The sequence below is a fragment of the Rhopilema esculentum genome, chromosome 11 (assembly GCF_057945365.1).
Source record: "Rhopilema esculentum isolate cy_ngs chromosome 11, ASM5794536v1, whole genome shotgun sequence".
In the NCBI taxonomy this organism is placed as follows: Eukaryota; Metazoa; Cnidaria; class Scyphozoa; order Rhizostomeae; family Rhizostomatidae; genus Rhopilema; species Rhopilema esculentum.
Window position 1 is genome coordinate 17,190,513 of NC_142825.1, and position 22,744 is coordinate 17,213,256.

The following is a 22,744-nucleotide window of genomic DNA, read 5'->3' on the forward strand; positions in this document are numbered from 1 at the left end:
GTGTTTCAAGAGAGATGTGGTATGGACAATTCTAGATGTGTTGCCAGCAGAAAAACCAGCAGATTTTGATGTTATTATCTTGTGTACTGCCTTAAATCAAACTGCCTCAGTCATTGCCAAGTCTTTATTGGAGTACTTGCCAGTGATTCTAGAGCCCCCGGAATATCCTGTGTGTAAATGATTTGTGGATAAATTGCTTGATTTGATCAAGGAGCTGGAGATTGGGCATACCTTTTGCGCATGCTGATGAACAGGTCTATGCACAACTTTGTCACATTGTTTTGGAAATACCCTGAAGTGTACAAAAACTTTGTCGTCTTGATGGGGGATTTCATTGGTTGAGAGTAAGGCAGAGGATGATCTACAAAAGGCGTGGTTTCAAAGGATATAAATCTTGGTGGATTGATTCAGGTATCATCACGTCTGGATCTGCTGATAAGGCTGCTGAAGAAGGACATTATTATCGAAACATGCGATTGCATAAAGAGATTCAGTTGAGTGTTGAAGATGTGAAGCATTGAACAACGTTCTGCAAGAAAGTAGTTTCAACAATCTTTTTGAAATGGCAACAACTCCTGGTACTGGAACGGAATGCAAGATGACTATTGAGTACTTGAAAGATGTTTCAAACGTCAGTATACGGCTTTTCAACACACTCTGTTAATTGAGCAAGAAATCTCTTATTTGCTATTGCAAAATGTGCTTAAACGATATCTCCAATTTTCATGAAAGTGAAGAGTTCATTCCTCCAATTTTCTGTGTACCTAAGAAGGACGGTAAGATCCGTCTCATTTACTAAAATTAGGGCATACAACTTGTTATGCCTATAAATTTCAAATTTAAGTATCGGAATAGGGAAAGACATCACTGTGGTGGTCGGGTAGGTCCATACTGAGGTGGCAGCATTTACCACAACCACAGTCACAATCAAGAGTTACAACTAATTGTGGTCACACATGGCCTGAATATCAGGAGAATACCTATTCGTCCTATTTACATAGTTAGTTGGGTTGTCTGACGGTTTTCTAATAAATACATATGAACCGTCCACTGCTCCAAGACATTGAGGAAAATTATGATTTTTTTCAATCTGTTCAACTGCATTCAAAACCTCCTCTTCTGTCGTTGGCATCTTGATTCATTTGGGTCCCAGGTGCAAAGATATACATCCAGCATAATGACTGAAACTGCTGCTCTTGAAACATCAAATGCATTTGCTGTTTTGCGATATCTACCTTCATCAAACATAGGCCATGTGCTATCGTTCAGTTTCCTGGGACATATCTTATGTCTAGTGTTTTTTTATGTAAACTGGCACTTTCAAGTCTGCTTCATCTGAATTTGCTTGTTCCCATTACCAGTAAAGTACAGTTTTTTCAAACGCTCATTTAAATTAGTATACAATCTGCTGCTTTCTCGCTGATCATGGAAACTAGCACTGAACTGTGATTTTTTAATGTAAAATGTGGACCATTTACTATTGTGAAATAAGGCCACAGTGCAGTCCCAGAGATGATCGGTATTTTAGATAAAGTGCTCACAACATGATAAGTGGTATTGCAATGAGGGCAGGTATTTCAGTGTCACATTTTTCCAGAATATCGATTACATGGCTAGATTTATGCACAGCAAATTTAGAAGCTATCCCATTTGGGCAACAAACGAAACTGTTGCAAGAACACTTTAAAAAGGTTCACCCAGCAACGAGAGTCATCATTGACTGCATTGAGTTTTTTATTGAAAAGCCAAGCTCAATACAATCACAGAGTGCTTCCTATTCACACTACACCATCTGGTGCAGTATCATTTGTGTCAGATTTATATACCGAAAGGACCAGTGACAAACAGGCAACAAAGGACTATGGTATTTACAACCTTTTGGAACCCGGGAATGCTATTATGGCTGATAAAGGTTTTGATATACAAAATGATTTGCCAGCAGGAGTCAGTTTGAACATTCTTCCATTCTTGAGAAACAAGGACCATTTATCTTTGTCAGAGAAACAAGAGACCCGTAATATTGCAACTTTAAGAATTCATGTGGAAAGAGCAATTGCAAGAATAAAGACTTTTAGCATTTTAAAGACTGTGTTTCCCATAAGTATGTGTTCAGAGCTAAATAAAATATGGGTCATATGTGCATATTTGACAAATTTTGTGCCTTCTTTGATCTCAACAGATGAATAAAAGTTTTATAAAATCATTGTTTGTTTCTTGTCGTTCCAAATGCATATATAATAAAGTACATATACAAATGTAATATACAGTGATTTTGGTGCTTTTAAATTAAGCCCACTGAATGGTGTTAGATTCTGGACCATCCAAGGTTGTCAGCTTTGAAGTTGCACTACCAATTATTGCCAAACTGTGCTTTTTTTCTTGATAACAAGGCACTGAATGAAAAGCATAAGATGCCTTACATTTAAGCTTACACAGTTGCCTTTTTGAATATATTTTTTGCCAATCAAAATAGGAATAGTGGCAACTGAATAACCTTGAATTAAAACCTCCTACTCCTACACCTTTATTAAGCCACAGAGCTTTCTTCTTCAGAATAAATAAACCAATATCAATTTCACTGTCCAGTTTTATGAAGGTAATATAGAAACATACATGATAGGAGAAGATTGTTTCTTGACATTTAATTTTCAAGTATGGCAAGATAAGCTCTGTAAAGAGGGATGTGTTGGTAGCATTTTAGATGACCATAAAGCCTGGTTTCCACTGGGCGATTATCGCGATAAAAGCGACAAATTCAAATGACTTTTCATTTTTATCGCGACAATCGTCCAGTGGAAACACGATTTAATCATGATTATCGCACCACGATTATCACGATAAGGACGACAAACGCGAAAATCGCGATTAAATTTATCAATATAATGACAGTTTCCATTGCACGAATAGAACGATTAGCGCGAAAATAATTTGTTTCTACAATCAACATGGCGCCCCTTACAAGAAAGCATCTCATTGAAAAAGGTCTGCTTATATTCTGCCACCTTTCTCCGGGCTTTGGAAAGACATTCTTACATTTGCAGTCTATTTTTATTTTGTTGTAAAGACAAAGGTACTGCCTGCTAGCTGGGTACAGCCTCTGCTAGCTGTTCATCTTGTTGAATACAATCGGGATCCATTTTGTCAAGCTACACTGCTTGGTTTATAAGTTTTTATAAGAAGAGGTCCGAAGATTCTAATATCTGAAGTGCGCACAGCCATGTCAAAGATGAAAAAAACAAAGCGGCGAGACCAGATGAGATCGTGGCAGAAATGGTTTCAGCATTGGACGATTTCGGACTTCAGAAGCTCATGGAATGAGTGCTTAAACGAAATCTATGATACTGGAGAAATCCCAGAGGAATTAAGCAAATCGATCTTCATCGCTCTCCAGAAGAAAGCAGGGGCAATAGAATGTGAGCTTCACAGAACCATTAGCCTAATGAGTCATATCATCAAGATTTTGCTCAGGATAATTATGTTAAGAGCAAGAAGTAGAATTATGCCTGAGATTGGAGAGGAACAATGTGGTTTTGTCCAGGGCGCAGGCACAAGGAACGCAATATCCATGCTACGTACAATGTCAGAGAGAGCCATAGAAATGCAAAAAGACCTGTATATTTGTTTCATCGACTACACAAAAGCTTTCGATAAAGTAAAACATGAAGAACTTCTGAAATTGCTAGAATGTTTTGATCTATTTGGGAAAGACATACGAATTCTTAGAAAAACTTGTATTGGGAACAAACAGCATGTATAAGAATTGGAAACGATGGAAGTAACTTTACCAAAATCCAGAGAGGAGTTCGCCAAGGATGCGTTTTCTCCCCAGATCTTTTTAATATCTACAGCGAAATGATCTTAAGGGAGATAGAAGGCATGGAAGGCTTCATCATTGGTGGGCATAATCTCAATAACTCGAGGTACGCCAATGACACGGTCTTAATAGCCCAATCTGAAGAAAAGCTACAAAATCTTCTGACTAAGGTAGTAGAAGAAAGTAAGAAAAAAGGTTTAACCATCAATTGTAAAAAGACAGAATGTATGGTAATTAGCAAGCAATCTGACCAGCTATGCAGACTAAAAATAGAGGACACTGAAATATAGCAAGTAAAGTCATTCAATTACCTAGGTAGCCTAATAACAGACGATGGAAAATGCGACTCCCAGATCAAGCGCAGAATTGGGATGTCTAAGCAAGCTTTTCAGAAGTTAAAGAGAGTGTTGAAAGATAGAAAAATGTCGTTGGGAACTAGGAAAAGGATTCTACGCTGCTATGTTTATTCCATCTTAACTTATGGCAGCGAATGCTGGACAATTTCAGCCGGTATGGAGAGCAGGATCGAAGCCGTTGAGATGTGGTTCCTCAGAAGGATGTTGAGAATATCATGGGTGGACCATAGATCAAATGAAGAAGTATTGAAAAGAGCCGGAGAAGAAAGAAAGCTAAATAAAGTGATTAGAAAGAGACAGGCCGAATTCATTGGGCATATCATGAGAAAAGAGGGTTTAGAAGAGATTATCATCACAGGCAAGATAGAAGGAAAGAGAGGAAGGGGAAGACCTCGTCTGAACTACCTGACAAGTCTCAGCAAGTGGATGCAAGATCAAGTTCCCGAGAAACAGCAAGGAAGGTATAAGGTCCAGAGTCTGATAAGAACCTGTAAGGACAGAAAGTTGTGGAAATCCATGGTCGCCTACGTCCACAAGGGACATGGTACTTAGATAGATAGATAAGAAGAGTGTTTCAAATAATTTATTGCAAAAAATGATTCACCCCTTGAAACTTCCCAGGCATGCCAAGACTCTTTCCTTGACGTTAATGTTGTTATGGTGATTGAGGTATGCCTTTCGAAATTGATTCCAATGACGTCAATTTTGGCGATAAGGACGACTAACGGGACAGAATATCAAAATTTCTGATATTCTGTCGCGTTAATTGTGGCGCGATAAGCACAATTGTTTTTAAAGATTTCATGTTTCCACTGGCCAATTATGACGATTGTCGCGATAGAAGCGAAATCTTATCGCGATAGAAGCGAAATCTTATCGCGATAATCGCCCAGTGGAAACCAGGCTTAATGATTTGTCCCTTTCAATTTGTTCTACATGAAAGTCAATTTATGTGTAGACAAAAAAGTCAATCTAGTCTAGGTTGAGAAGATTTGAAGTCCCCTGACACTGGAAATAGTAGCCATGCATCATTTTTAACAACAATTTTCCTCCAGTCTCCATCAGGAAGAAATTGGTGTCATTTTTTATGGCTTCTGTTAGCAGCACGTTTCTTTTGGAATATGGGCATTTAACTTCCAATGCACCAATAGGTTTGCCACTAGTAACAAATAATCCATCTGGGCTGCAACATTGGATCCATATTAGCCATATTAGGTAGCAACGTCTTACTTTTAGTTTTTTTTCATTAGTTAGTATTAGATTTAATTATTTTTTAAATTGGGTGTGGTCTCTTTGGCAAAATGACGTCACATCTTCAGCCACATTTTTTGTGTCTGTCTAGTTTCTAAAGATGTAAAGGGGTTATTATAAATATGTTTTTCATTCTGTATATGTTCCTGGACTTTTATGCAAACAAAATGATTGTGATAGTAAGTTTTTCTATAAGTTTAAAATGATTTATCGTGAAATCTTAAAAAAGAAATGTTTTCCAGGACAGGGGCTTCAATGTCCTTGATCCGTGTGGTCTGGCTGGCTATATTGTTTCTCGAATCAAAGGAATATTTCAATGTTGTGCTCAATTGCTTTGCTTTGTTGTTGAAACAATAGTTATAATCTTTTCCGTTCGCAAGTCAACTGAACAATAAGCGTGTTAACACAATATCAGTTACCTATCATTGCCAGACAGCAGGTACTTTTGGACTTCGAAATTGCAATTGAAATTTGATGCGACCGTTGCAGACCTACATGGTTGTTAGGAGGTTTTTGGACTGCAGCAGATGAATTGCTTTCCTATCTTTTTTCATGCATAGCAAATGATTGTAGTTGACACACAGAACAATGAGATGTTCTTTATAACATCTAAACCAACCGTTTGTTTGATGGGATTTCATTTCATTACCAGCTATTTACGGATCGCAAGAAGACGCTGTGGTTGGTTTTTTGGCTGAACGGCTGCGCCTCTATGGGAGAATACTTATCCTTTTTTGTTTGCTTAACACATTTAAACATTTCGTAAGTAGCAGAAGCTATTGTTCTCTTTCAAGATTGATCACCCCCTGACCTTCCTGTCTGTTGATTGCCTTTTCATGCTTCCTAATCGGTTAAACATGCTTGCTCTACTTTCAAAGGGGCAGTTCAGTTTTATTTATTGTCGATTGGAAACAATTTTAGTTTTTTCTTTAGTAATATTTCCTACCTATCAACACATAGAGCAGATAATTTCTCTATAGTTATTAAAGGTAAATAGTAATTAGGAGGGTGGTTTTATTTAGTTTCATGTATTTATAATATTTCACCAATTTACAATGAATTTTTTCTGAGCAAAAGCATACATTTAAGATCTTTCTATTGCTAATACATATATAAGAATTTGCCCATAGAAATAACATGTATGTAATGTGGAGTGGAAACATTTTCAGATTTCATTTTGCTTTTTAGTACTATTTTCATACATATTCATACATATGCCAGAGATTTTGTCCATACTTATCTAAAGAGAACAGCTTTTGGGCTCATTATCAGGATTAAATTGTAATTTTTTTCAGTATATATATACATTTTCTATGAGAGCTTTGTGTTTATGAAATTTATATTTTCTTATTCTTAGGTGTTCCTGCGTCTGTCTACCTAAATGCCTTCAAGAATTAGCTGTCATTTCAAGAAGTGATGTTGGTAAGATTGCATTTGCACCATGATTTTATGTTTTGTTTTGAACTTATGAAGGACATACATATTCTACTATTGACTGATTCTATCCATGGAAATGACTTTTATTGTCAGTTGGTCAGAATATTTGATTTCAGTTCAGTTTTGAGTAATGTTTCGATACATATCAATAAATAGAAATAAGAGTTTGTTCACATTTTTACTCTGATATTTCAATACACGTTTAAGTGAGTTTTTTCATGATTTTCCACTGAGAAAGAAAAACTGGAATTTGTTTCTTGGGATATTTCAATGATGTGGCAGACATTGATGATATAACTATCAATATTTTAAGATTGTTAGATATTTCATATTTTCCTTAATGATTGTTAATAAATGTTTTCTACAAAAATTGTTTCGAGGGTGGGCAGGGGCCACAGTATCCCAGACTAATCCGTGGCCATATTGGGTTTACAACTAGGCCACATTTTTCCACTATCGATTCATGACCTAGCTGTTCTTGATAGCATCACTCTCCTTTTCTAACCCTTCATCTGAGGGAAAGTTGTAGGCCACTACGGTTCTCTTTCTTTTCAATGATTGTCTTTACAATAAATGCTGGATAGATGGTCTTTCTCCTGTTCATCACTCTTCCAAAGATCGATGAGGTAATCCTTTTGGCTCTTTCGGTGTGCCAGATCTGCTCTTCATTCTGCTTTAAAGTATTCTTACATAATGTGATTCCTGCATCAGAAGTAATTCCAACTCTGCTTACTATTTCTGCAAGTAGCAAGACTTAAACTAGATGGTTCTTTAGTGCTGATACCCTCAAATAGTCTTTCAATGTATATAAAAGAGGAATTTTCTTCATCTTCTTTGCCCTAAAGTACTTTTCTACTGATAGCCTTTGAGCAGGAAGTTTCAAAAAATTCACAAGGTACAACTAGGCTTCACTGCTTTACAAAACAGATTTGCTTTTCCAGCTATTTCAAGACAATTAACTAAATCTACTAGTTTCTCTTGATTTGTCTTATATGCAACAGGTGGGGTGGCACAATAATTTCTTTCTCCACTTGGACAAGGCTTCTTTCTTTTTTTCCCTTCTTCAGCCTTTTCAAAAACCAAAGAATCAAATATGAAGGCTTTCTTTCATGGTCCATTGACAGATGATGGAATTTGCCACTTTTGGCCTACTTGTGTACAGGTAAGTTCTTTTGGCACATTCTGTAGGTCCATGTTCACATAGTCAACTAAGGTGTACAAAAGAGCAGCAGCATGCTTGCAGCAACCACCTGGCCTGCTTTGCAGTCGCACTTTGCAAAAATTACATCACCTTTGTCTTGGTCTAGATTTGCATAAACTTTGTAACTATTGGTCTTCATTGACGCATGCACACTTGCTCTTACAAGGAACAAAGTATTATCACTCTGAATCAAGTTCGGTTTTACAAAAAACAACAAACGTTTATCCAGCCCTCGCGTTTATACATCTCCGCTTGATACTCGAAGATATAAGGTGAAGATACGACTGGCTTGGGCCTAGTTGACCCTTCCACAACAGATGAATGACCTTCCATCATCATTTCCGAAAGGTTTCTTTGTGGTTCCCCTGGCAAGAGTCTTGAAAAGGACTAGGGATATGACTTCCTTCGTTAACAGTTTTGTTATCGGTAGTAGAATCCATTTTGAATATTGAGAAATGTGACAAGCGATCAGAGTAAAAAAGTAAATCTCTTCTTGGAAGGTCGCTTTAATTACCATACCCAGAATTCATAGCGCGCGCATGGCTTCTGACATAATAAAGGGAAAGGCCTATTGCTACTGCATCTTGTTTCCCAACAAAACCGTTATAGATCCCCGCGATAGATTTCCCAAGAGGATGTCTTACAGTTGGGATCTGACTATGGCGAAGAATTTCCTATTGCAAAACGAAGGCGTGTCAATATGACCAATTCTTCTACTATTTCTGTCAACCCTAATTGCCAAACTTCGCTTCTTCCTCACAATACAGAGGATGAAAATTTTCATGCACCTGCCCCTTCTATAGCCGGGCATCATTCAGAGACTCCTCCTCCAGTTCACAATGTTTTAAGTCTCTTTGGTGAGCAGGACATTGACAATGATGTCAATCTCCAAGACAATATGGTAGATCCAAATAATACTACCATGCAGGATGCCTTTCTCTAAGGAAATTGTCATGGCTACTGCAATTTCAGTTCCTAAAGGTCCACCCGTTGCAGTCCATTTGACTAAAATTTTAAATGAGAAATTTCATGCGAAATTTGAGTCTGCTCAACGAAAGCAGTTGAGAAATAAGTATCAAATTCCTGAGAATTGCACAGGGCTTTATCAACCTCGGATTAACCGACAAGTATGGGGAGCAATTAGGCCAGAGGTCAAATCGGCCGATAAATGGTTTACGGCCCTTCAAGATGCCATTTTGACAGCATCCGGTGATATCGCTATGTCGATAAATGATCTTTTGAAGCACAGGGAATCCGAATCTCCCCTTGATTGCCAATCTGTGGTTTCCCAACAAATTGATGCTATAACCCTCCTTGGTTATGTTTGCAAAGAGCTTTCTTGCCGCTGCAAAGAGGCCATGCAACCCTCTATCAATCCGATGTATAAAGCCGCATGTGGTCGCACCACGAAGCCACCCACTCTGCTCTTTGGTGATGACATTTCTAAAACAATGCGAGAGGTCAAGGCAATGAGCCATATTACTCAAAATATTTCTGCAAGACCCTCCCGTCGAAACCCATATCAACGTTTTGGGAATTCGGCCTCTCAAAACAATTCTTATTTATCGCAGCGGGGGAGGGGTTACCCTCCCCGCAGAGGTCAGGGCAATCTCCAACCATTCAGCATCGAGGGAAGAAGTTCTCAAAGAACTGGAAAATGTAATTCACAAGGTATCAACCTTAGATCCTTATATACTAGAATTGTTTCTGGTGATCTGATTGAATTTGTTCAACCCCCTGAAATTCAACGTCAGTATCCGGCTAATTCAATTTCTTATCAATACGCTCCGTTAATTGAGCAAGAAATCTCTGATTTGCTATTGAAAAATGTGCTTAGACGATGTGCTCATGAAAATGGAGAGTTCATTTCTCCAATTTTCTGTGTACCTAAGAAGGACGGTAAGATCCGTCTTATTCTAAATCTTAAACAGTTAAATTCTTTTGTTGCATATCATCATTTTAAAATGGAAACTATGCAAAGCATCGATTTTAATCTGATGAAGCCCTGTATGCTGGGGCGAAATATTAGTATATTCTTTAAATTTAATTTATTTTGAAAATTTCATTTCGTGACATTGGATTCTCGTCGTCGTATTGCTTTGTTCCTGTATATCTTTCATTTGAAAATCTCATTGCAAGATTCACAGACGCATATTCCAGTGTCAGAATTCACCCCCCATGCCAAAGATATTTGAAATTGTCTTTGTATGCCTATACTGCCTATCCTAATGGCTTGGCATCCTGTCCAAGGCAATTTACTAAACTTTTGAAGCCCCTAGCTGCTACATTAAGATAACAGGGACACATTATTGCAAGTTATATTGATGATATTCATTTACAAAGTGGTACATATGAAGGTTGTGTTAATACTGTGCTATCTACCTTCAGACAATTTAATGACTTTGGTTTTGTAGTACATCTAGAAAAATCTGAATTTTTTCCTAAACAGCAAATCAAATTCCTAGGCTTTATTCTTGATTCGATTTCTATGACAATAAATTTACCAGCTGATTGTGAAACAGAGATAAAGGAATGCTTGCAAAATTTAAAAGTACATTGTCATGCTGTGTCTATTCGTGATACTGTAAAAGCTGTTGACTATATGGTGTCGTGCCTCCTTGCAGTTCCTTTTGGGGGAATACATTTTTGCCCACACGAAAATGATAAAATACAGGCGTTAAAGACCTCTCAGGGCGATTTTGATGCTATTATGGGGCTCAGTAAACTCGCCCTGTCTGATATAGAATTGTGACTTTTGAACTTAGATGACAGTTTTGGATACATATCACGGTCACCCGCCCCCCCCCCCCCCCCGACCTGACTTTATACTCAGATGCTTCACTTTCTGGGTGGGGAGCCGCACTCAACTCAATTTCCTCTGGGGCCCATGGTCCCCAGTTGAAGCCTTACATCACATTAACCATTAACGTTTTAGAACTGCTAGCAGCCTATTTTGCCCTCAAAAGTTTTAAAACACAGCTTGTAAACAAACAGTACGTCCCGGTTATTTATGGTTTTTTCTTCCATCCCGGCTCCTCCTATTTTTTCCTTTATATATCACTGCTTTGTCATTGCTTCATTTGCTTAGCTCTAAAGGCTGGTTCGCATGGGCTAGCGCACAGTATCTCATACAGCTCCTCCAGTCACGGCCGATGATTCATAGAATTACAATCAGACTTCACCTACAGGTAGGTTCGTTTAATTTTCTAATTTCAACTGAAGAAACACACCTGTTTGCTCTGCACTATGTGTATTTGCCTAGGATAAACAAATCTCTGCCGCAGTTTGTAAGTTGGTTCAACAATTTAGAAAATTTGCATGAAGAGGAATTTTTGAGAAGGAGGTCTCTCAGTAGCAGAGCTAATCGAGGAGAGGCCACCCCCTTATAGGAAAATTTTAGTTGATGAATATAACTTAGAAACATTTCGAGGAAAATATTGATGATTACTGTCCATAATCTGCTACAATAATTATTTTAAAAAAAAAGGCTTTGAGTCTCTGACAAAAGATATAAACTGATGGTGACCGTTTTATATCTAAAGGAATTTCATTCCAGCACTTTGATCCACAGTGATGTATAGATCTGAGACCAAATTGATTGGTATTTATTTGAGTTAAAAATATATTGTCCTTGCGAGCCTGTTGTGTACCATATTGATGAATGGACACCACAGATTTAAACAAGTTGTGAAAACAAGTAGGGAAGATTTTATTGACAGATTCATACACAAAAGTCAGAAGTTTAAGTTGAAAGAGATCATGCAGTTTTAAGATTTTCAAACCGGAGAAGATAGGAGTTGAGTGCGAAGTAAATTTCTCGAATGCAATTGCCGTTATAACCCGTTTCTGTAATAGGAATACTGGATTGGTATAACTTTCACATGTAAGACCCCAAACTAAAATTCCCTATTGATTAAAAGGTGAAAATAAAGAATTCTAAATATCAAAACATTTATTGGTAAGAAGTTTCTTACTTTGAAGAACATGCCAGAAATTCTTGCAAGTTTTTTAGAAAGCTCAGTCAAATGATATTTCCAAGAAAGATTTTCATCTAATAGGACTCCAAGAAATTTAACATAGCAAGTATTTTTTATAGGAAAGTTTCCAATATTGATATTGATTATTTGAGAGGAGAGGTTCTGAATAGACTTAAAGGTAATAAAATCTTTCTTATCAATATTAAATGATAAATTGCTAACATCAAGCCAAACTTTAACTTTTTTGGATTCAATATTGACTGTTCTTTGAAGCAAATCAAGATTATCAGCTTTACTGTAGATATTGGTATCATCTGCAAATAAGTAGAAGGCTAGGTTTGAGGATCAGTATGGCAAATCGTTAATGTAAATTAGGAAAAGGAGAGGACCAAGGAGTGGGCCCTGTGAAACTCCACAAGTAACACATAACTTGAGTTTGATCCATTTATTGATACATATTGTTTTCTTTCTGTGAGATAAGATTTTAACCAGTCTAAGACGGTTCCTCGAATTCCATAATGTTCAAGCTTTGTCAGAAGAATTTCATGATTTACTGTATCAAATGCTTTTTGTAGGTCAATATAAATCCCACAACCGACTTTCTTATTATCTAATGAGTTCTTGTGGCTTCTGTTAAACTACCCAGGGCATGGTTAATTGAATGATTAGCGGGAAATCCAAATTTTAAAGCATAAAGTATTTCCTGTTTTTCTAGAAATTTATAAAGACGTTCTAACATGACTTTTTCTATGATTTTGCTGAAGATAGAAAGAAAAGAAATAGGTCTATAGCTGGATGCTTCTAGTGAAGAACCTTTCTTAGACAATGGAATTACCTTGGCCAACTTCATTTTGTCTGGGAATACCCCAGATTGAAATGGTTCATTCATGATGTGAGAAAGAGGTGAAGATATAAGGGTTTTTAAGATTTTCATAGGAATGCTGGTTGGTCCTAGAGATTTTCCAGTTTTAAGAAGAGAGATTATCTCAGATATTTCACGAGGAACAGAAGGTGCAGTAAAAAATGAATTTCCAATTCTGTCTCCCATGACAAATCTATAAGCATTACAAATCCCCATTGCAAATGTGGGTACAAGGACTGACGGAAGGCAGGGGCCCAGATGATTTTCACAGTGAAATTGGAGTAAAGTTATTTCCTCCAATGTTTAAAATGAAACCACCAACTTACATAAAAAACATCAGCTTGTAATTTCAATATATTATTTTTAATAGTAAAACAATCAACATATAACTAAAAATGATATATACTTTTAGGCAGGCAGGCAGGCAGGCAGCACGTGAACCCAGAGTGCCCAAAACCGTGATAAGTGGAGAAAGATGTGGAGGCCATCCGCCAGCAGTGGTGTGACAGGCTAATGATGATGATGATGATGATATATATTTTATTTGCAGCAAGAAGACTATGGCACAGACTGGGAAAGTCCAATACCAACAGATGACTTGCATGATAGTGATGAGATTCTTGTTTCTGGAATTTTGCTCCCACAAATTTCCAAGTAGTGCAAGATACTCTGGAAATTTTTGCATATGTCTTACCAGGCCAAGGGTTGCCAAGCCCTTCCCGAAGTGTTTTATAGCCTTTTCACGTTTAATTAAAACATCATACTGCAACAGCCATTGGATGAGGGTCAGCTTGTTCTCCAACTAGAAAGAACTAATATATTACAGGGAGTGAAAAACCTTTCACTTCCAAACTGCAAAAATGGCAGGAACAAATTATTTGAAAGTATTTCAACTTCAAAGAGTTTTACTTTGCAAACTTTTGCAGAACTTTTACCTGAATAGGGGTAGACCTATCCCACTGGCTTTCATCAAGAACAATTTGAACTTGTGTGTCAACTATTGCCTGATAAAATTCCTCATTTGTACTTGCACCATGGACCTGTGGTGAATATAAACTCATATTATGACTATTAGTGGCAGTAATTGTTTTTCTAGACACTGGGCCAAATGTTTAATTTATTATAGTTTTTATATTTAATCAACAAATAACTGATACAGGGTAGGTTTTGTTTACACAAGTCTCACAGTGAACTTTTACCTATCCAAAGCACCTGCACCAATAGCTAAGATGCTGCAAATCCTTGAATTGGCACCACCCCCTCAGGAGAGCCCCCGTTATATAAATCCCCACCTTTGAAATTCAAACTTTTAAAAAGCATCATCAAATAAGCCCCCATCCAAAAATATTCAAAATAAACAAGCCTGCAAGGGGCTAATTCTAGGATTTATGGTATTTCTGTATACTACTGGCATGTTGATTCGAATGGATGTATATATAATTATTCAATCAGAGGGCTTTGAAAATTACAAATTTTAGCGCAACACTGATATTATCCTTTTCATATTTCCGGGTCTTCATCACACTGTGAATGTTGTTCCTGACAAAAGAGAAACAACAGCACAAAAATAAGTTGTTTAGACATTTGAAACTGTTTGTTATTGCAAAATCTTCAGGTCAGAAAAGAAGTAATCAAAACCACTCAAACAGATTTTATTTGGAGTTGCTTTATCAATTTTAGTTTAAGTTATCTCTATTTCATAAATTAAGGGACACTTTACATAATGGACAGAAGTTAAAAACTCTAAAATAAACAAAAAATGTGGGGCAAATTGAAATAGAATTTAGTTTTTGCGCAGTAACACTTTCATCTGACACTCATCAACACATTGGAGTGATAACAAAAGAGTGAAACAAAGTTACCACCCTGCACTGATTGAAATAGGCCTGTCATAAAAGTCAGCATCTGACTGCTAACAGAATGTTTCAATAGAAAATTTACCTCCTGATTGTTGCTGCTGATACACTTTTTGTGATGCTCTCGTAATTGGTCTATTGGGATATCTTCAAGGCAGCCTAAACATTTTACAGAGTAAGACTCCATAGATTGAAACATCTGGAAAAAATATTAATGTCAAGAAACAATGGTGACCAAATGGACTTGAAATGGTTTAATAATATGAGAGAAAATTGTATGATTGTGTAAAAACAGAACAGCAAATCTAATTTTGTACAGCAGAGGGTTGCATCTTTTTACATAGATTTTCAATGAGCTCTGCATAAAAAGTCTCCTTTGCTGATTAGGTAGCAAATCAATGTGTTCCTTTTGCATGTTGAACAGCAAATGTTTGGATGATCTACCAAAGTCATGCAAGACAGAAGATTCCAAACTGGTTTATTTCTGTATATGTTTATGACAAAAAGCAGTCAAAATAGTACAAATTATTGATCAATAAATGAATATTGCTTTGTCAAATTTGTATGGTCACTTACCATGGGATCCTGTGGTGAGACTTTTGATGTGGAAAGGTTCATCTGTATTGGTCTAATGTATCCTAAAGCAGACCCAAGGCCGCTAAGATCCCTCAGTGATATAACAGAATATCCACTATGGGGTGGGATGAGCAATCGCAATGTTTCTTTGGTGCCTTGCGATCGTAGTATCTCAAAACCTCCACATCCTTGTAATTTTGGATCAATTTTTTCCAATTGCTTAGTCACATGAGCAGCATCTCCATCATGCGAGAAGGTAACCTTTTTCTTTCCTAAACCAGTATCAGTTAATTCTAGTTTTTCTTTTTGACCTGGGGGGTATGATGTATTGGTTTTTGATAAACAAAAAAAGTCATGTGTCCAAGTCCTGGCTACGCCGCCCTATGCCCCTCACCCTTCATGGCATAGGTCTCCCTTGACGCTGATCTTGTGGCCTGCTGTATGGCGCAAATAAACTTCTAAAATTCTGTCTTAGCAGCAACTGCTGTTGAACGGGTTTAGTTAATGCTGATGTGGAATTGTTGGGCTAAGGAAGCTGCTGATTGTTGATCCTGGCGTATCGCTGCAATTGCTACTTTGTCTGTTTGAACAATCCGAGGCAGGTGTACTATTTTCATTAGTGCTAGTCGTTGTACATGTACTGCTAGCATCCTGTAACATCCGCTCTGCTATTTCCATGATTTGGCGCAATCTCTGCTCACCTTGACATTCACCCTCCTGCCAGCCAACCACCTGCACTTACCTTCTCGGGGAAATGGTGGAAAAGGAGGCGGCTTGGAAAAGTTCAGGAAGAGGTTATCAACATTCACCATTGAAACTTTGGAAAAGCCACTGACACTTTAGAGTGATTGAAATTTTAGAAAATATTGAGCGGGGGTTCAAACTTTAGAAATGGTTGCAATATTTGAACTAACCTAGCATGACTGAAATTTTAGAAATCTCGCAGGAATTTTAGAAACGTTGCTTAAGTAATTGAAATTTTAGAAAATGTTGAACAGTGGTTGAAACTTTGGAAATGACTGAAATTTTAAAACTAGCCTTTTGTGAGAATGCAGAGCAACAGAACTTTTAGAAGATCACTAAACTTTTAGAAAGTTCGTGAAATTTTAGAAAGAACTATTTTTGGCAGTATATGCGTGCCATAAGAAACATCCCTTCAATTTATCACAGGAAGTGATATCCTCTTGTGAGACAGCATAGCAGTATCATTCAGTGATTTAATTAGTGATCCAGTCCAGTCTGGCAAAGGTAGAAGACTAATAGTCGACACATGGACCATTTTTTCAGCTGCCATCTACATATCAGTCATATAATGAACTAAAGCCAGATTTACACGAGACAAATTTTTTGCCCAAATTGAATTTTTGCCAAAAACTCTTTAGCTGCGAATTTTTCTCCCAAATTCGCAGTTCAATTTACACTGGCAGATAATTTGATGCGAATTTGATGCAAATATTACTAAAGAATATAGAGACTGTCCCAAGAGTGCTCTTATCAAGTTTAACATTTTAAATTTATCAAAAAAGCAAGTAAAACAGGAAACAGCGATACAGGGTTAGAGAAATTTATTCAGGAAGTCTTAAGAAGGGGGAATTCCATCTTTTGGTAAGAGAGGTTTATGTTTATATTTATAGGATAACTTCTTTATATACTTTCAAAGGTTGCAATCGAGGCTTGCAAGAGCATGCAAGATTCTGTTAGTGCATCTGCTTAAAACTTTTGCTGTTGAGCAGGCCAGTTGAGCAGACAATTAAGCAATTTGAAGCAATTCTTGCTATTATTTTTCATTTCTGACATATTGGTAGAACGATGAAACTTTCAAGCCAGTTTTCATCAATTTGAAATTCAAATGTTTGAATAATGATCTGATATAAATCCACTTACATGCATTGTGTACGAGGAACAAAAAATGATCAATTACCAATCTATTTTATTGACGTTTTAAAGGCGAGGTTGTTTGAGAAAGAGAATGCGGGAAGACGTAGGCCATCTGAAACCAAAACAGAAGTCAGATGTCTTCAAATGATGTTCTGATTGGTTTATTTTACAAGGCGAAAAGTTTCTCAGCGAAAAAGTAGGTCACTACATAAAATTAATACATTCCTACATATAATTAATAGAATTGGCAAATTAAAAACAAAGAAATTAAAGAAAGCGCATGGAGGAAATTATTCAAAGAAGAAGTACTCTCAATAAGTAAATTCAATAAAGAGGCAGCCCCCTGCCCTAAAATAATATTGACATTAGATGAATTTGAATAAACCCAAGAAGGAGATTTTTTCCACCCTTGATAAATGATAGAGACTGAAAATTAATGCTAAGTTTTCATAAGAATTAATTGCATGCTGATTTTTACTTTTTCACTGTGTTTCTTTTCTTCGTTTGTGTTGGTTGTATGCTTGATCATGCTTTTTTGCTTTGCAAAGGCTATGTATGGCAGATGACAAGTTAACTTGTATCTATAATTCCTTGCACAAAAAGAAATCTGCACAAAAAAGAAAACAACATAGAACAAAACAATGCCAACTTAAATATGGAAAACAAAGAATTTAGCCTAGGGTTAAATATTTCTTACAGTTCTGATTGCCAATTTTTGTTTGTTAAGGAAATATTGATTAACCTATTTTACTGGCATTCATAGCACTGTTTTCTATCTAATTTGCTTTAAGCTTACTGAGTTTGTAGAAATTTAAACCACCTATTCCACTATATTAATTAAAAGAGTTTATGATTGCAAACTGTTAACATGCCTTAAGCAGTTTTTAGACCATGTGGAATATGCCATAATAATCGTTGAATATAAATACATAATGTGGTACAAACTACCCTTGTGCAATTACAAAGAATAAATGTTTTTACTAAGCTTATGTAAAAACTTATTATCTATGAGGAAAAAAACTATGATAACTTCCCCACAAATATTCTGTCACAAATACTAAAAAATCCCTCCCCTTCCAAATAATTATATGTAATTGCTTTGAAACCTCATTGTGTAATATCCTTGATTGTGTAATGTTCGCGTAAACACTCATTTGAGAGATTTCTTATTGACAATAAACTTCAACAAGGTGTTTGAAAGGTCAGTAGTTGGGAAAAATAAAACCAAAACAATTCTTTGACAGCTTATTTGCATCACAACCAAAAAAAATGTACAAAAATTTTTTTAACCTGCCACGCAGTGGTGGCTGGTTTCCCCTACAGCATCCCCTACTTTCCTTTACAAACATGACAAATTTTTCTCTTTTCTTTCCCCTACAAATAACCCATTCCCCCTACATAATATTACTATGATGTATTTTTGCTCTCTTGTAAAGTGAACACTATGAACTGGAATAAGCGAAATTGTCTAGTTTCCATACTGCTTGACCTCATAGTCATAAGTAAGTACTATTAATAGTCATGAATCAGCATGATTAATTATTTCAAGTTAAGGGTTAGGGTAAGGGTTAGAGTTAGGTTTCAGTTTAGGGTTGGATTTAGGGTTAGGGTAAAACAATTAGGTCATCAGATCGAGCAGTATGGAAACTAGACAGCTTCAGAGTAAGCCCCCGTGGGGAGGCTTCAAGGGGGGAGAAGGCTTATTTTAAGGCTGGGGCTTATTCAAAGACTTATAGTACTTGTTACCGTTTATATTTTATATATTTTATCCAAAAAGGTAATAACTGCCAATCTGTATTTTATACCTTAATGACAGCACACAGAATAGGGAGCAATAGTGCAATGGGCACCCCTTCCCCAATATAAATCGAAATGAGTTAAATTGTAGCTATAAATATTTGCTGCAAGTATACCTGCATACCTATTGATCAAAATAATTTTGAGTATCATGAACCCTTGGGTATTTTAGATTCTGCTGGTGGGGATTACGTAAGTGCCAAAAGAGTGTTCAGATATAGTGGTTGTAGAGGTTCCCATATAGTTGCGAAAATAAAAATCAAGGTGTCAGGTGGCAAGTTGAATGTAGGAAGTGTAAGATATGAGGAAGCCCCTACAAGCAATATTTGCTGTCATTCCCCTATTAATAGCCCTCCGATTTCAGGTCAGTTTCATTTGTATTTCATTCAACAACTTGGCCATTGGTGAAAAACAACAAAATTGGTAATTTGAAGAAATGCCAAAAGATTAAGAGAAAAAGTTTTGGAATCAAAGTTATCACAGGGATTGGACAAGAGAAGCTTGGGCAAAAGGATGGCTCTCGTCATCTAAAAGCAGTTCGAACAAAGCATTTTGCTCGTTTTGTAAAAAGGACTTAGTTCCTGGCAAATCAGAGCTCATCAAGAAAGTATAATGCTCTTCCACAAAGTACAGCTGAAGTCGAGAGAACATTCTCAAACGTGAACACAAATAAAACTAAATTGAGAAGCTCACTTTCTGTAAATACGCTCCAAGGAATTTTGCAAACAAACGAACATTTCCCTACTATTTTTGCGCATAATGCTAGATTGAAAGCCCTACATGCAACTGTGAGGTCAAGTAATATGTCGCGCTTATGTGAAGAAGAACAAAGACATTTTGATTTGGAGGAGGACTTTCAGTAACAGTTTTCTTATTTGTGCTTTTCTAAATACTTTTTAGACTAATTGCCTTTTTGAAATTTCGTCTTTTGGTTATCACATATTCTATTTTGCTGTTAATCGCTGTTTTTTCATTTTCAATCAACTTTTTTGCAAATCACCTACGTTTCCTTTTTTTCTGCTACTTTTTTACTTTCCCCTGTAGGTTTCCCCTACTCCCTACAAAATCCTAATTTCCCCTTCTGTAGGGGATTTCCCCTAATAGTGGCAGCTTTGGTGTAAACGTCTAGAAAGTGGCGTTTAGAACTGTCAATTCATGGCAGTTCTAGAATATCGACAACCCCCTGGCACTGGTAATAGTGGACATTATTTTGTTTGAAAAGGAGATCATTATTTTGTCCTTTGCAGCTTTCCTTAAGGTAGAATCTCTCTTTGCATATGGACACTTTACTTCAATGCAACCCACAGGTGCTCCATTTTCCACAACAATACCATCTGGGCTGCATGCAAGTCATGGACAGGAAAAGTATACAATGAAACAACAATCCTCAACCTCCTTTCCCTATAAATCTCCACGCTTCTGAAATTGCAAGACTCTCATGGTTGTTCCCCTATTTCAGTGGTGCAGGTAAATTGTTATTTGTTCTGTAATTTTTACCAATTATGCATTTTATCAGTGAATTTGGGTACAAATTTTGCCTTAAATCGTCACCTTTCCGAAAATTGACACTGTCAATTTAACTTTCTTCAAACCACTGAAATCGTTCTGATTGTCCCAATGTGTTTATACAGATATTGATTGCCTCATGCTTGCTAACTTGCACGGCTGTCAATATCTTGGTTTTCAGTTCATCATTATGTTATGCAGAGTCCTTAACATTAAAGTTCATCTGTCCAAACAATTGTGGAATGGTGTTTTTCTCTGCAAATGTTGGAATGGAAGTTAAATCATTCGGTATCACTTTGGTATCCAGGTTGGCAAAGTCTACAAGGATAAAAAGAAGGGCTGCTACATGTTTACAACAGCCCTCTTGACCAGCCTTGCAGCTACATTTTGCATACATGACATCTCCAGTTGTCTGATTAAGATGGGTGTACACAACGTAAAAATGTTCCATAGAAGCGTGCACCCTTGCCTTCACTAAAAAGAGAAGACACTGTCCCAGAACATTTGGGCCAACAAAAATGGAGCGAACAAACCCTTCTTTCCACAAACGATATCCAAAGACGTTTATTGCAAAATGCAGGTGGTGCTGAAGTCCTTTTTGGCAGTGTTAATAAGCACCAAAAAGCTTTTCGTTGATAGCGACTTTACCCAGCAATCGTTGTGGTTTGATCTGCCCTTACCATGTTCCAAGTTAATCTGTCACTCGTGAAAATTCATCACTTCAGAAAAATCAATGCCTGTGCTAGAGTTTTAGAAAAAACTAGGGGAAACGTTTTATGCTGGATTTGTACCATTTTCTCTATTCTTTTCCATGTTTTCTCTTTATTTTGACAAATCTAACATGGATGTGTGCAACTTCGCAATTCAAAATAACAACAATCTAAGAGCGGGTGACTACAAATCCCTCCATGCATTGCAGGCTTTCACATCAATGACGCAATAGAGATTAAGGGCAATTCCCTGGCAATTCTTTCCCATTCGGCCTCTGTGCTCGGAGCTTTCAGGTAATTTTGCTCATACAATTTGTCCCAAATGGCTTTACATGTGTCATGGATTATCCTTCCAATGGTTGTCGGACGCATTCTGTAATTTGCCCCTATAGTTGTATGTGCATCACCTGTGGCAAGGTCATCATCATTATCATCAGCTCTTCAGGCCACTGCAGGCCTCCACAAACTAACTGTTTTGATGACAGCGATTTTTCAAGATGCTTGCGCTTTTGATAAATAGGTTTTGGTACAGCTGACACATTTTTTCTCTTCCTGGGATTCTCCACATCTTCAACCAACCCATCATTGGTAAAATAGTTGATGCAATTGACTGGTGTGTTTGATCTGCTTCCATTGGCACTACTGGGGCTAGAAAGACTTTCATGTTCATCTTCACAGCTTGGCCCTGACTCTTGCTCAATTGTAGATCCTTCCCCTGTCTTCCAACCAAATTCTAAAGGTTCAGTCAAGGGTCAACCACCAAAAATGGCAACCAAGTGCATCATTACCACTTTGCCTCAGCCATTCCTTCTACCTGAGATTATTGCAGAGGCGAAATTCTGCCACATTTTCTTTATCTTTTCCATCACACGATTATACCCACGCTTTATACCCCTGCTGCTCCTCTTTTATCAATTCCAGCGCTTTTACTCCACTTTATGTAGTCTGTTTGTGACTGACTCAGGGCCAAACATCTTGATATCAATACTGCAATAGATTCGTGCCATTTCCTTTCTAACCTCCTCTCACCATTGTCCTTGCTCATAAACTCCATTCTAGTTTTGAAGTCACTTCACCTTCTGCGATGTCCAAGAGAACTTTTTTGCACTTGCACTCGAGACGGCAGCCATTTTGTTTGATGAATAGTGGTAAGAGCGCATGCAAATACAGCGAGTCAACCTTGTGTTGACTGGGTTGCTGCGATTACTTGGGAAAGGCCAGTTAGCCTGGCCAGGTTGACCCGCTTTCGAAAAACGGGTTAACCCGACAAAGCTGGTTGGCTTGCTTCATGCAATCGCAAAATGTTTTCATGAAAGATATTTTCAAAAACAGCAAATTTCCAAACAGCTCGAGAGCACCAGAACGATGGAAGGAAACGATAACATATCAACAAATGAAATATGCGGGGAGGTCACAAACTCCATGACTGTGGAATCTTTTGAAGATGCTAAAATGGAAGACAACAGAGCTTTTACTAGCATCAATTACCGAAATTCACACAATAATTGTACACATGAAGCTCT

General features: G+C 37.2%; 4 protein-coding genes across 5 annotated transcripts; 2 read left to right on the plus strand and 2 right to left on the minus strand.

Annotated features, from left to right (window-relative positions):
• Nucleotides 1-4,236: 4,236 nt before the first annotated feature.
• On the plus strand, nt 4,237-4,722 carry LOC148959159 (uncharacterized). Its single transcript, XM_089111461.1, has one exon. The coding sequence runs from the start codon at nt 4,237-4,239 to the stop codon at nt 4,720-4,722; it is 486 nt and encodes a 161-aa protein (XP_088967587.1).
• A 2,624-nt stretch (nt 4,723-7,346) lies between these two features.
• On the minus strand, nt 7,347-22,275 carry LOC148959160 (uncharacterized). Its single transcript, XM_089111462.1, has 5 exons — nt 22,251-22,275; nt 21,629-21,954; nt 20,711-21,118; nt 7,969-8,136; nt 7,347-7,612 (listed from the first exon to the last, which is right to left on the minus strand). The coding sequence occupies exons 1-5, from the start codon at nt 22,273-22,275 to the stop codon at nt 7,367-7,369; spliced, it is 1,173 nt and encodes a 390-aa protein (XP_088967588.1). The 3' UTR covers nt 7,347-7,366.
• Nucleotides 8,136-10,868, plus strand: LOC148959161 (uncharacterized). Its single transcript, XM_089111270.1, has one exon. It carries the CDS (start codon nt 8,989-8,991, stop codon nt 10,114-10,116), a length of 1,128 nt encoding a protein of 375 aa, XP_088967396.1. The 5' UTR covers nt 8,136-8,988; the 3' UTR covers nt 10,117-10,868.
• Nucleotides 10,865-20,707, minus strand: LOC135693743 (uncharacterized). Of its 2 annotated transcripts, none has more exons than XR_016144240.1 (4): nt 15,331-20,707; nt 14,840-14,953; nt 13,834-14,437; nt 10,865-13,700 (listed from the first exon to the last, which is right to left on the minus strand). XR_016144240.1 is itself a non-coding variant. In XM_065212301.2 (4 exons), the coding sequence occupies exons 1-4, from the start codon at nt 15,370-15,372 to the stop codon at nt 13,248-13,250; spliced, it is 714 nt and encodes a 237-aa protein (XP_065068373.2). In that variant the 5' UTR covers nt 15,373-20,707; the 3' UTR covers nt 10,865-13,247. The 2 variants fall into 2 exon arrangements, 1 of the variants encoding a protein (XP_065068373.2); XM_065212301.2 differs by having other exon boundaries at nt 13,834-13,938.
• Nucleotides 22,276-22,744: the final 469 nt, after the last annotated feature.

Coding starts and splice junctions, on each gene's coding strand:
- LOC148959160 (XM_089111462.1), bottom strand. CDS start 22,275: ATGGAGTTTATGAGCAAGGACAATG. Junction 8,137..20,710: donor ACTTTAATGTTAAGGACTCT/GCATAACATAAT, acceptor TGATGTAATTTT/TGCAAAGTGCGACTGCAAAG. Junction 7,613..7,968: donor CATCATCTGTCAATGGACCA/TGAAAGAAAGCC, acceptor CATCTAGTTTAA/GTCTTGCTACTTGCAGAAAT.
- LOC135693743 (XM_065212301.2), bottom strand. CDS start 15,372: ATGAACCTTTCCACATCAAAAGTCTCACCACAGGATCCCATG. Junction 14,954..15,330: donor TCTCACCACAGGATCCCATG/GTAAGTGACCAT, acceptor TATTTTTTCCAG/ATGTTTCAATCTATGGAGTC. Junction 13,701..13,833: donor ATAGGTCTACCCCTATTCAG/GTAAAAGTTCTG, acceptor AGTTCTTTCTAG/TTGGAGAACAAGCTGACCCT.
- LOC148959159 (XM_089111461.1), top strand. CDS start 4,237: ATGTCGTTGGGAACTAGGAAAAGGATTCTACGCTGCTATGTTTATTCC.
- LOC148959161 (XM_089111270.1), top strand. CDS start 8,989: ATGCCTTTCTCTAAGGAAATTGTCATGGCTACTGCAATTTCAGTTCCT.